General features: G+C 38.8%; 2 protein-coding genes across 3 annotated transcripts; one reads left to right on the top strand and one right to left on the bottom strand.

Annotated features, from left to right (window-relative positions):
• Positions 1–1,011: 1,011 nt before the first annotated feature.
• On the top strand, positions 1,012–4,795 carry LOC126596068 (40S ribosomal protein S8-like). The gene is made up of 5 exons (XM_050262535.1): positions 1,012–1,176; positions 1,256–1,328; positions 2,269–2,602; positions 4,179–4,348; positions 4,442–4,795. Exons 1-5 carry the CDS (start codon positions 1,173–1,175, stop codon positions 4,524–4,526), a joined length of 666 nt encoding a protein of 221 aa, XP_050118492.1. The 5' UTR covers positions 1,012–1,172; the 3' UTR covers positions 4,527–4,795.
• A 1,294-nt stretch (positions 4,796–6,089) lies between these two features.
• On the bottom strand, positions 6,090–13,522 carry LOC126596067 (protein transport protein SEC23-like). 2 transcript variants are annotated; one of them, XM_050262532.1, is made up of 12 exons: positions 12,557–13,522; positions 12,278–12,451; positions 11,869–12,030; positions 10,494–10,636; positions 9,838–9,913; positions 9,535–9,707; positions 9,330–9,429; positions 8,639–8,716; positions 7,954–8,115; positions 7,575–7,838; positions 7,381–7,485; positions 6,090–6,878 (listed from the first exon to the last, which is right to left on the bottom strand). In XM_050262532.1, exons 1-12 carry the CDS (start codon positions 13,310–13,312, stop codon positions 6,732–6,734), a joined length of 2,340 nt encoding a protein of 779 aa, XP_050118489.1. In that variant the 5' UTR covers positions 13,313–13,522; the 3' UTR covers positions 6,090–6,731. The 2 variants fall into 2 exon arrangements, with proteins under 2 accessions (XP_050118489.1, XP_050118490.1); XM_050262533.1 differs by having other exon boundaries at positions 9,330–9,411; positions 12,557–13,520.
• Between the last annotated feature and the right edge of the window lie 665 nt (positions 13,523–14,187).

Raw genomic sequence — 14,187 nt, 5'->3', positions numbered from 1 at the left:
TAGGATTTTGTTCCCCAGCTTGAGAGAAAGCTTTTTATTTACTAGTAGGATAAGTTCCACTTGGATCATCTCAAGCCAAAAGAATCTGGCCTGATAGGCAGAGTGCAGTTGAACCTTCCCGTTCAACCCCTGAATCATCATCATCATCATCATCATCAAAGACTGAAAAACTTAAGTCTTTAATCGAGTCCAACCCATCTTGCTCAAAGAAAGATCTAAAGGACAAAGTTCTTAAAATCCTTGAGCTTGACGGTCTAGGTGACAAGGAGATGGAATCTGAAGCCGTGTCATCTCAGCATAACATGGATGAAGACTATGATAATGATAATAAGGATGATTGCTATGGAATCTGTCCTCCGACCTGTTCAAAGAAATAAAGCATGAAATGCTTTTTCTCTGAATAAAGAGAAGATAAGATGATGTCTAATATCTAGACACCAACCATTATTCCCTTTTCAAAATAATTGTCCTTTGGTTTTTGTAGCTGCTTGTTGGTATGTGCTTTTTTAGAAATCTTTCAACAATCCCTCGTGAAGCTGAATCAATGCCATTGCATAAAGTGAAGATGCCGCTCATTATGGTAGGTTGCTTTTTGATGCTCCACTACCTCTTCAACACTTGGTGTTTAAGTTTGCTTTTAGTTTTCTATTTAAAGAGCCTTCGAACTCAGTTGTTTGTATGCTTAAGATTTTCACATTGTAAAATATACTACTAAGTGTTTTTTTTTTTAGTGCTATCTCTCTTTTCAACTTTGGTGCTTTTCTGTAACATTGAAGATTAATAAATTAATGTAAGTTTGCTTCCATACTTTATGCTTATTTTATCAATTTCTATTGCAATCTTTACTTATCCTTTACTTCATTTTTGTTTATTTCAATTCCTAATTATTGTGTTATTATTATATATATATTCTCTATCTGTTTATAGACTTAATTATAAATTAAAACAAATTAGACGTTTTTAATTATTCTGACGTCTATATATATATATATGAAATAAGAGTGTGTGGCTAAAAAAATGACCCGCTCAAAAGACGAAAATGTCCTTCTGCCTTGTATAATTGTCCTAGGGTTTTCATAGAAATCCTTTTTAAAAAGAGGGTTTCAGGGTTTTACTTTTAGCCGAAGCGAAGAGGAGATCTCGCCGAAGCTCTCTCCCCTAGTCCGGAAACCATGGGTACCACTCAGACCTCTCTCTCCCTCCTCTCTGTGTGTGCTGCAATGGCTGATGGTTTTGTGTTTGTGATAATATGTAGGTATCTCACGTGACTCGATGCACAAGCGCCGTGCCACTGGAGGCAAGAAGAAGGCATGGAGGAAGAAGAGAAAGTAATTACTCTTCCACCTTCAACCCCATTTCTCTTCCTTTTCTCTCTTCTTTACTCTTTGATTACTTTTTTCTAATTTCTTTCATTTTCTATTATTTGTTATTCATTTGTTCTGTTGCAGTTAGGCTACAGATCTGTTAATAATTGTAAATTATTTCTGAGTTTTTCGTTATGTTCTTTGATTTTTTATGAATGTTGGTGTCTGCTTTTATTGGATTGTTAGGCTAAACACTGGTTCCTCTATGGTAATTATGATTAGTGCTTGTCTGAGAGAATGAGATTTGTATCTTAACTTGTAGATAGCAAATGCAACTAAAGCTTTCACTCATTTTTTTCGGATTTGTTTAGGCTGAAACACCGAGTTTCATCTGTTTTGAATTTTTGGGTTTTTTATGCTTCTTTTTATGTTTAAAGTATTGCAACTATTGCTACATGGCTCTATCTGTTTCATGTTATATAGGTTGTACAACTTTGGACATAAAAGAATTTTAATTTCAGTTTGTTGTTTCTGCCGGTAATGAAATGAGGAATTTGTTAATTCATTTAATGTACATCCTTATTTAGTTGCTTAGTTCAGGCAGTGATATCACTAGAAAGAATATGATATGAGCAGTCCCAGGTTTACCTCTGGGCTGCCCCGCAAGAAAAAGCATAACATAGAACCATTTAGATCTTGAATCCCATGGGACAATCAAGCTACGTACTGGATGAGAACTCAACCTATGTAATAATTTTGTGCATGTGCCATTGCCAAGAATGGTGAAATTGGAGGGAATTTCCGTTTTCTTATCTGCTCAAATATTTTACTATCAAGAGTCGAGCCGAAGGGTTTTTAATCATGTTCAGGGTTTCTGAAGAATAATAGTGTGGACCTTGCTTCAAAGCTAGACAATTGTTGTGTTGTGGATTTTTAATTGTTTTTCATTCTTTGTCATATGCAGGTATGAGCTCGGACGTCAGCCTGCTAATACAAAGCTCTCAAGCAACAAGACTGTAAGGAGAATCCGTGTTCGAGGAGGCAATGTGAAGTGGAGAGCTCTCAGGTTGGATACTGGGAACTTCTCGTGGGGCAGCGAAGCCGTTACTCGTAAAACTCGTCTCCTGGATGTTGTATACAATGCCTCAAACAATGAACTTGTTAGAACACAAACTCTGGTGAAAAGTGCCATTGTCCAGGTGGATGCCGCTCCATTTAAGCAGTGGTATCTTCAGCATTATGGAGTTGAAATTGGCAGAAAGAAGAAGTCCAGTGCTGCTAAGAAGGATACCCCAGAGGTAATTTTTGTGAATTTGAAACTTTTATTTACTACAGTGGGGATAATTTCTAGACCCTCTACATACCTAAGTATCATCATTGTTATTGTAGAACAACTTGGGTTGTAAAATTAGTAGTCGCTTCTGAATGGTTGCACTATGACCTGTAACTGCACATGGTTCTTGAATTGCACTGTGAATGTAGTGAGATTAGTGTTGAGAGACGAAGTGATTCAAATCTTAGGGTGCATTTGTTGCATCGGATTGTCTCGGACTAAACTAGCTACTGGGACTAAGCTGGACTGGCTTAGACTAGACTAAGCTGGACTAGTTTAGTGAAGCGTTTGGTGCAGTGTTGGACTATAAAATCGGATAATAAACAAATTATAATATTATATTATTTAATGCATATATTATAATATTTTATATTATTTAATGTATATATTGTAATATTTTATATTATTTGATGCATGCATAATAATATTTTATTATTTATTCAACCTTTTAACCTTTTTTTCTCCTGGAAACTATCACTCTGGAATCATCTATTCTTTTCTCCTTTTGGCTCCGTCCATTTCTTCTTTTCTCCCTCATTTTCCTGCACAATGCAGATGTGAAGCTCATCGCAAATCCTTCAAAAACAAGCTCATCATCTTCACCCTCTTGCCGCCATTAAGCATTTCCACCTTCCTCATCCTTTTTTCTTCCAAAAATTTTCGGATCTCTCTCTTCCATCTGAAACATGTTTTGGCTTCTTCGCCAGCAAAGCCATCTCGGAATTTTCTGGCACGAGGTGAACTTTGAATTTGGTGGTTGGATTTGGTTATTGTTTTACGTTTAGAGGTCGCACTTGGTGCGATGGCAAGTGCCTTCGCCCATGAGCGGTAGGTCTCGGGTTCGAGACTTGGGAGCAGCCTCTCCATAAATTGGGGTAAGGCTAGCCGACATTCACCTCTCCCAGACCCTGCGTAAAGCGGGAGCCTTGTGCACTGGGTACGACCTTTATTGTGTTTGGATTTTGAGATTTAGGCAGCGGCTGAGGCTTTTGTTTCAGATCTGGGGGGGTGGGCAAACCGTGTTGCAGAGAAGAACGCTTGCAGATGATGCAGTATGTAGACATGCAACGGGCAAACGAAACAGATTTGGGGACGGGATTAGCAATCCCATACCTATCGGGGATCCTCGCTAAGACGACCTAGCAAAATACTTAGTCGGTGCGAGTCCGACTTAGTCTCATTAACCTTGTTCGCATCAAACACTCGCTAGCAATCCTAGCTAAGCCAGTCCAATCCAAGGAAGTTTAGTGAGGGCAAACAAACGCCCCCTTAGTGTCCTATATGTTGGTAGTAAAACAAATTTGATGTAGGTATTTATTGTTAGGGCCCATCAAGGTCTTTTTAGTAACTTCATAAACTACCTTTGTTTCTCATCAAACTCATATGTGTGGATCTGCATGGTTTGTGAAATAAGGATATTGGTTTCTTATAGGTGTTCATGTTGTCATCTGTCTTTTAAAGTTCTTACTTTATACTTGTTAGTGGATGATAATTTATTTCATTGTCAAACTAACTAGTTCCATCATTATATGTACAAGCAGGAAGGAGAAGGAACTACCGAGGAAGCAAAGAAGAGTAATCATGTTACCAGGAAGCTTGAGAAACGTCAGGAAGGTCGCATTCTAGACTCCCATATAGAAGAGCAGTTTGGAGGTGGGAGATTGCTCGCTTGCATATCTTCGCGTCCAGGCCAATGTGGCAGATGTGATGGGTGAGTCTAATAATAACATGTGATACTATCTATCTTCAGTTGTATATCTTTTGTTTGCGTCGTCTTATTTTGTTTTGCAAACTTGTTTGTCAGGTACATCTTGGAAGGTAAGGAACTTGAGTTTTACATGAAGAAGCTCCAGAGGAAGAAGGGAAAGGGTGCTGGCGCTGCTGCATAAAACAGTTTGTTGACGAGGCTCTTTCTTTTTTTGGCTTTCTATGATATCTGTTTTAGCTGTAATCTTTTTCATTCATCTAGGACGTATATGTTGGTTTCCTGTGTGCTAATGCAAATCTTTCAACTTTTGCTTGGCATATCCGGTATTCCAGACTTCCGAAGATTTTGACGGTTTTGTTGACCTATCACTAATCATTTGATATTTTTATGAGGCAAGTCGAAGTAAACTGGTGGTGAATGTTAAGTTTGGTGGATTTGGATGCTTTTCAATCTGGAGTTTTATCAACTCTTTAAATCTTGTGATAATTGAGTGCTTTTTGATCTAATTCTATTGCAGAAAATTAGGTTTTTAAAGCGTTGAAAATTTGTCGGTCAACGAGTCTGCTAACTTCATTGAGTTTCGTTGACATTCAAAATAGTATGTATGTACACATCAAGTATTATCTTTTTGAACCTCGCTCTCAACTCCATCATCTTGTCCTAACTGGTGCAATTCAATTTGAAATCAGCATCAGCATGGGCTGAGTATTCAAAAACAAAACTAGAGGACAAGGATTAGAATTAAGGTAGGTCAAGGGTTCAATCCCTTTCCGCGTACCGAAAATAAACACGTACAATCATGTCACAAACTCATAACTCGTGTTCTTGAATGACGGTTCGACGCAAGTAGACCCAAACTTAGAAGCTGAAAGATACAGCAGACAAAATTGCAAGCATACTTATAGATCAAGTTCGACATAAGTTCAAGTTTTGGCTCCACACTTGCTGCTGTCGCAGCTGATGCAACAGATTCCCAATCAACCTGACCAGTCTATCACGCAATTCAATTCAGATAGTGTAGTTGGGATTGGATGGAAATACTGATAATGGCAGCTGGGAAGCGTGCCCCATTTTAAGTCGCATTTGTAAACTTGGGAAGGCCTTCCTGGTCGCATCTGGTCTTAGGTTGCCAAGATCAGCTAATGAAGCGGCGGATTTTGTGGCGTCGCATTATGTTGCGGAGGCGGATTTTGTGGCGTCGCATTATGTTGCGGAGACGAGCGACGACTCTGTCTGGGTTGAAAGACCCCCTCTTCGTGTGTGGGAATACAAAACAGTGGTTCTTGTTAGCCTGTTCTAGGCTTTCGTTTGTTCCCCTTGGGCTTCGGCCTGGTATGAATATTCTATTTTCTTAAACATATTATTTAATAAAAAAGGAAAATGGCTTTATAGGTTTTGATGCTGAAGGAGAATGCAAGGATCGGATCCACTGGTCAAATCTTGTGTTCAGGTGCTTGATGTTCCTTTCCATCCGGTTCAAAGCCAGACCTTAAACAATAGGCTAAGAGGTGGTACAGAGCCCCACCCTATGTAACCCGTTCAGAGTCGGAGTTGGAGCCTGGAGGTGTTACAAGTTGAAGAAAAGCAGCTTAACCTGAGCGGCTGAGCCCTTGGACGTAGCTATATTTCAAATCAAGGCTGATGGAAGCCAAGTTCTACCGCCCTGGAAGAATATAAACAAACGACCAACACAAGAAAAATATAAATCACATCGGGGAAGCGAAATCAGCTCAACAAAGTCCAATTTCGCTCAACAATTTCCACGACAACATTTCTATTGTCAAGTCAATATAACGGAAAGCATCCGATAACAATAACGTCCTCAACTTCAACCCGAAATGAATCCAAACATTTTCTTTTCCGGCCCTAATATATTATTTTAAAAAATAAAAATAAAAAAAATAAAAAAAACCGAGGTACTTACAGCCTATCATCATAAACACATCAGAGTACATAACTTAAAAGCTTCAGACACAAGAAAGCACCTCCTGACCTGGTTGAGTAGAGACACAAAATGTAAAAAGAAAAATCTCACAATACATCCTCCTGAATTGGCTCCGCTACCCAAGCACGGAACGCACTTTAACTCACATTCCTGTCATATACCTTTCTTTCCAAATATATCAAACTCATTTCGCCTTTCACGTCCCTTATTCTATCAAAAGGAAGTACTAAATACCTTTCCCGCACCCCAAAGAATGTTGTAAGCTTTTTTCCTTATTAAAAGAATTTGGGGGTCTCGCCTCTTGCCTTTAGATACATTGGAAAGAAGGGAAAACAACTGACTGGAACAGGAGGACGAGAAGGGGTAGAAAATCTAAACCAACCAAGTTTCCCCGCACCAAAATCAAGTGTAGCTGCAGAATTCAATTTCTATTTGTCTCTCTCAGGATTGTACAGCCAGCCTCTGAAGATGCTCAAAGAAAACTTGAAGGCTCACATCGTCCGTGAAGATTACATCTGAACCGGCGGCCATTTCATGGGCATTGTTGTATGTTGCTGATGGGTTTAACTTTGCTAACAAGAATCTTGCCTGCAGAGCATGACAGTAGAAAACAAGTAGGCGTTCAGAAAACAGCAGAAAATTCATCCAACTTCATCAAATGCAGTAGAGTTGACAACTGTCATTTGCGAAGATTAATAAGCACTATTTTTACAAACTATTCTCCCCGATGAGTTGACCTTTTTCAGTAAAATATTCTGAGACAAGTAACCTTAAATAGACTGTAATACATGTTTTAAATTATAAGAAAGAAACAACTTTATAGACAACACAATTGCCAAGAGTCCTAAAAATTGTCAAAATGCAAATCTGGGGCATGAGCCTTCATCCGCATTAATAATTGTTAATTTTACTCATGGCCAATAATAACAAGGTAAAGACCAAACTAGCATTCTCACCAACAAACGGGTTTACAATAATTTTTAATTTATAAGTTTTAACATACTTAAAAATCGAGCCTAGATGAAAACTATCAACCGTGCAACTGGGAAAGCAATCAAATAAAATCTAAGATTTTAAACAAGTTAGAAACCTGGGAACCATGCTGATCGCACACCACCAATCTAGGGACAGGGAAACGGTCCCGAACAATCAATTGTGTATCATCATGAGGAGCTTGCAGTAGTTGTGCAAATGCCTAAAAAAAATGTGTGCATACAGGTAAGTTGAAACAATATCAACATTTGCACAACACTAGTCAGGGAATCACATATTAAGCATTCATACCTGGTGTTCTGGCTGATTCTGGTATCCCATGTTACGCCACTGTGCTATTGTCATTCCATGGAAAATGACTATACTAAAATATGAATCCAACAAGAGAATACGGTCAGCTGCAATGGATGCCACATCCAACAATGCTGGCTGAGGCAGCGAATTAAATGAATATGATATTAATGATGGTTGTATCATGACAGCAGCATTGCTGATATTTTCCCGATTTAACAACATGCGAAAATATGCAGTTTCATCTGGGCTGTTGTTGAAAACCTGCAAATACCCCATTTCAGATACCAAAGTGGGGAAAAGATAATACATTAGCAATAGTTTACAAAGTTATTATCAAAACAAAAGAGATGAAAAGGAGAGGGGCAATCATGGTTACCTGCACAAATTGTGAGCGTCGGAGGTTAAACATAAATTGAGGGAATAATGAGAAACAGGGATTTAAAGTAAAGGATGATGGATCATCTTTTCGATAGTCACCAAATTTCGAACAGAGGCGAATAAGTCCTCGATCCAACCATCGTGTAGCATCAAAAGATTCCTATATGAAACAACATCAAACATTTTTTTCAAAGGTCTATGCTTACAAGGTTACAAGAACAATAAATAAATCAAGGAAAAAATTCATTGGTGAAGAACCAACAAAATACAAGTAATCTACAATACAGGAAAGGTAACTTAGAATATTCATAAGAAAGGAAGACCTATCAATTGTGTTAAGAATTGGCTATCAAACAATTTAAAGAAACCCTGACTGGAAGTTTGAAATATTAACAGTCCTGATATCAAAACTAGGGGTACTAATAAAGCAAGACCTATAAATTATGTTACGAATTTGCAATCAATCAAATTTAAGATACATAGATTGAAGGTTTGAAATATTGCAGTACAAGTAACTTCATATACATAAATACGGTGAGTGCAAAAAACTTATCCCAATATGATTTCACTTTAGGATACACTGTATTCTTATCATAGGTTGTGAGATATGAACATCACATATTGGAAAAGGTATGCAATAGGGATATACAAGATAAAGGCAGTTGAGAATGGCTGTAAAGTACCTCTGACTCCATTTTCAAGGAAGTTTTTCTTGCCATCACTACAGCAGCAGTCTCTTGGTCAAATCCTTGAACCAATTCCTGTAAATTCAAGATCCTTCTGCGTCAGTGATATCCTTTCAATCAAGTTCGGTAACTAATATTAAGTTACCAACATGGGAAAATATAACTAACTAGAAAACATATTGTTCGGCACAAGGTTCAGGATCCTATTACATAGCCAAGTATTTTATAGCAGCTTTCACAAGCAAAGAGAAAAATGACAATGCAACAACTCTAGAAAATGTTGATATACAACAAACTTGGCAAAACTAAGAACAAAATCAAAAGTACTGTTTATTCAAAATGCATACTCACACTTGTACCCCCATAATATATATCACGCTCCAACCAGTCCACAATTTTCGCAGTGATGAAAACATATTTATACCCTTTTACAAACACTTGTATTCTCTCTAGTATCCAACTCTTACTTGAACTTAATAAAAGGATTTACAAGAAAACGGTAAAAAGGAAAAGAGAAAGCAGCACAGTTTTACCTTGCTTGGTTATCTAAATAAAAGGAAGCACATGTGTGTGTATGTGTGTGTGAATGTGTCACAGCACAATCGTGCAACATAAACAAGGGTGTTTGTAACGTCCAGGATAAAGGTGAATTTAAAATAACCAGGCTTCACCAGACAAACTGAAATACCTCTGGGCTAACGGAACTATCTATCCATCGTCTAGTGATTGTTGTTACTCGAAGCATCATTTGACCTTCAGGGTTTTGAAAGCTGCAATTAAGAAAGAAACTACCCAAAATTCAGTCTTCACATAGAAATAACAAGAGAAATTTAACCAAAGGGCGCCATAAGATGTTTCATGTTTGAAGGTCATGATACAATCTTCAAGCATACCTTGTAAGAAACTGCAGATACAATTGTGGATTTACAGTTCCTGGTGTATTTGACTGATCACTAGACGAGAGATCAAAGAAAACTGTCAAGCAAGTACTCCTGTCAAGGCCACACATTTTCCAAGCTGTTGTATTTCCCTCCCCTATAGCAGTATCAGCAACAGCAGGTCCTTTCTGCCAGGCTTGGAAAATTTAACATCAAACTCCACAAACACATGTCTACTTCGAATAAATTTAAATGGTTCTAAACATTATTGCCATAAATGCAAATAAATACAAGTTCTAAATCATCAAATTGTCCAACCTTCTCCAAAGAAGTGCAGGGTCCAATGACCCCCTGAATTTTTATGTCCTTCGAACAGTTGATCTCAAGTGTACCACTGAAACAAATAATGTCAGTAACATATAATTAGAGTTTGAACACAAATTTGTTAATGATACAAGTCAAAGCATAAAGAAGAGTGAAAAAAGGTAAGGGATTTTTACTGTGTCCATGCACATGAAAAGGCATTGGATAGGACAAATACCTAACCTAAGGGATACGAGTGTGTAAGGAATCCCATGTAATGATAAATAGTCCACTGGTACATATACCAAGCAGCCACTCACTACCTTCAGATACTAGAATGCTAACAACCACGCACTACCGTATGGGTCCCTTCTCATTCTATTCTTCAATTCTTCCACCCACCCAAAATGAAAAAGGAAAAAACAAGAACAATCATACATATGGAAAAAGCAACTGACAAGACCCAGCTAGTACCATTGCTAGCATTTGACCGCATGCTCTACAAGCTTAAAAGTCAAGGAATGGGATTCCCAAGCCACAGCTTCACTAGAAGATGTCAAATTCAGCTACATTGTCAGCAATACAACTTTAAAGTTGATTGCCAAACTAATTATAATGAACTCAAAATGTGAACAAAGACCATCGAAATGTTTAAAGATTATTACACTTACTTGAAACATAGGCCAAGCGATTGTTCCCCTTCTTCAAAAACATGCTTGAAAGAGTCTTTGAATACAGAATGACCAAAACTTTCTGCTAGAACAACAAGCCCACCAGTTCTTTCAATTGCAACTTTCATTTCTGCAACCCCAACCTATACAAAAGTATTGTCTCAAGTCAGTGCATAATTAAAATACAATCCAGGTGCATAAATTTTAAAAACAAATGAAAAATATATACTTTTACTAACTAATTATATCTTAAGATTCGTTGCAGAACCGTAGGCACACATATCCACAGTTCTTATTCTAGCAAATAAATATGCCTTAAAACAAAAAAGTTTAACAGATTCACCAAATAAATGTCCTAGCATTCTCATTGCACGTTAAACAAACCTAGAGTCTATGTCATAAACAGAACATAAATTATTTTTAACATACATTAAATAAATTGACAAAAAAATTTCTAAGCAGCATTAGAATGACATTTTTCTAGAAATTGTTAAAATGAACGACAATGACTGTTAGTAGTGTGTGTGTGTGGGTGCATGCTAAGACAAATTTGCTGAATTACACAAAATGATTTCATATTACATGATCAAACCTATAAAATCACTACACAATAGGATCGGAGATAAAAACATGAATTCATAAGATCACAATTAACTGCTCAATCTTAAAGTTGTTTGAAATTTTGACCATTTCATGAATACATCTGATGCTTTGCAGCTTTAACAGCTCATTGGCATATTAGATGCCAAACTAAAGGCATACATCTGTGACCCTGTTGTTCTTGTTTAGGTTTCGATTCATGGACTACCTATATACAGTACCAATGGTGCTTTAGTTAGCAATTTCATACAGCTTCAAGGAAGAAGCCATGGTCTGGCATTCAACTATTTTATATTTCAAACTTCAAACTGTTTCAAATTTTCAAATAAACCTTACCTGTGTGGTAAAAGAAATACAACCCAATAAATTAAGAAATGTGAGTCTAACAAGCAATATTCTAACCAAAAATGTTTCTGTTCCATGAGTCTTAACTGCATTGGAGAAGATCACATGATTGTGAAGTTGCATTGTTAAATTGTCCAAAGATGTATACAGTACTCATCTGATTCTAACAACAAATCACAAATGGTTCATCTAATGCCTCAAGGAAGTGAAAGACGGATTGAGAAACGCGAGCAATCCATGAAACAACAGCAATGAAAATACATCCAAACCAAACCAACAATGCTATGTTAACAGTCTGGATGCTAATAAAGGTCAATCATGCACAAACAGGAACATAAGCCCTAATAACTGAATTGATGATCCAGTTTACACAGGGGAAAACATAAATAACGCCAGAAATGCAGGAATAACTGTTGAAACAAAGACAGACCTGATCGAGTGCAGATGCAAACAGGTCTAAGACATGGCCTTGGCTAACCAGCTGTTTTGCAAGATTTTCATAAAACTTGATTGCTTTCTTAAAGTACGGTGCCGCATCCTTATCTAGATCTTTATGGGAACGTACTGGGTCTGACAAATCTTTCGATACAATCTGCATAACTTTCATAAATCAACATCTTTCTCATCTAGAATTTGAATAAATCACATTACTTCCATTTATCAAATTAAGTGATAATAAGCACCAATGGACCCATATACTTCATTATGCCTACTTACACTGATTTATTGTAGATTTCTAGAGTAACAACAGCCATAAGACAAGAATAAAAATTTAGATACACATATTCATGCATTCCAGAACATTAAGTCACAAGCACAACAGAACTCTAAAGCTTTACCGCGCCAGGCCCCTCAGTGCATGGACCGCCAACCAAAGCTACAATGTGAGCCCCAGTTCCAGGTAGACAAGCTCCAAGTAACCCTGCAGCAACACTCAACGCCACTCCTGTGCACCTGGAAGCACGACTTCCTTGTGGCACAGGCCACTGGTCCGTTTGCAATTCATCCAACAGCTGAAAATTCACAAATTCAGATCCAATTAGCAGAACCCAAATACACCATTTATTAGAATCAACCACAAAAGTACAGAAACCAATCAATCACACTCAAAATCCCACCGTGTTCAGTGTGTATTCGCAATCCGAAGCAGGCAACAAAAAGCGGGTTACACCAGCATTGGGAATTCCCATTTGCACCCCCTTCGGCTGGTACCCTCCGCCACCAATTGGACCAGGTCTCCGACCAAGAACGCTGAGACCCAATTGCTCCAAAACTTGTTCCTTTGAAATCTCCTTACTACCCCGAAAGACATACACTTTCGACAAATCAGAGAACCCCAATTCATGGACCTGAACTTGGGTTCCATACGAAACGAACCCAACAAGCGCATTATCGGGCAGCAACCCAATTGCCCTTTTGAGCGCCGATTTGACATATTCCATCTCCTCCTCGATCATACACGTGTCGAGCACGAAGACAAAAACCGGGGACGGCAGAGATTGAGGGGCGGCGGAATCAGTCGGCAGAGCGTATTGGAGGGTGGTGTACTGAGGGTAGAGCTCACCAGGGAGATTGGTCTCAGAGATCGCGGCGTAGTGAGGCGGGAAGTGATTGCGCTGGTAGCAGAAGGGGCAGATCCAGATCTTGGCGGTGAAGTCGACGCGCGCAAAGGGGTTCAGCACGGCAGAGCAGGTCTTGCAGCGGAGCGGCGCGTAGGGGAGCGTGGGGATGTCGGGGTGGGACCGGATCGGGGAGATGCAGGCGGCCAGTGGGATCACGCACTTGCTGGCCTCCACCTTGGTGCGTGGCCAGACGTTCCAGCTCATCCGAACTCCGTCGATCCCTTCCGGGTCTGTGTTCGCCATCTCCGACATCTTTCAAATTCTCAGCTCCTGAATGCGAATTGGGGGTTTGATCGGATTGAAATTCGAGCCCTTTTTTTGTTTGAGGGATGGAGGAAGGGGGGGTTGTTCTTCCAAATTTTTAATTTTTTTTTTTTTCTGGGGAGAGAGAGGAGGCGACGACCCCTCGAGAAAGGAGAGAGAAAAGGGGCCACCGCAATTCGAAGGGTCAGAGAGAGAAAGAGGACAAAGAGAGAGGGAAAGAAGGTGTTTACACCTAAAATATACCCATTTTACTTATTTGGGCAATTTGGGTAAAATATGGTATTTGGATGATTAATATGCAAGAAGACTAACTTGGAAAGATATTTAGTTGCAAGTGGAGGGTTTGGCACTATAATATTATTTCTCCTATTTGTTTGGGTGGTGGAGGTTTGCCAAGGGAATTGTTTAATCAAGACAAGTGCATGCTTTTTCATGCAAGTGGATGGAAGGACACCATGCATACTTTCGGGCAAGAATGTGTGATGAAAGAAGCCAATTTGCCAACTTACTTCTTTTAATTGATTAGTTTATTACAAGTGGGAAAACATGTGATGAAAGCTTGTGGTGGAAATGCAAGTTCCCCTTTTAATATTATTTCTCCATGCAAGTTGGCAAGTGAAAAGCATGCAAGCTGTCTAAAGCAATGGAATACAAGCTGCCCAAGCTTCTTTCGGGCAGATACAAAACCTCAGCAGGAGGGTTTCCTCCAGACCTCTATAAAAGGGAGCAGCTGCACAAGGATTATGGACACTCAAACAAACAAACAAAAGCCAAAACTCTGCTCAAGCCAGATTTGCCTTCAACGAAGCTGTAGTCAGCACAAGCCTTCATCCCTTTTGGGATCAACCTTCACCAAAAAGCCT

Source organism: Malus sylvestris, chromosome 13, assembly GCF_916048215.2.
Source record: "Malus sylvestris chromosome 13, drMalSylv7.2, whole genome shotgun sequence".
In the NCBI taxonomy this organism is placed as follows: domain Eukaryota; kingdom Viridiplantae; phylum Streptophyta; class Magnoliopsida; order Rosales; family Rosaceae; genus Malus; species Malus sylvestris.
Note: the sequence above shows the minus strand (reverse complement) of the source record. Positions and strands in the feature narration are given on the sequence as shown.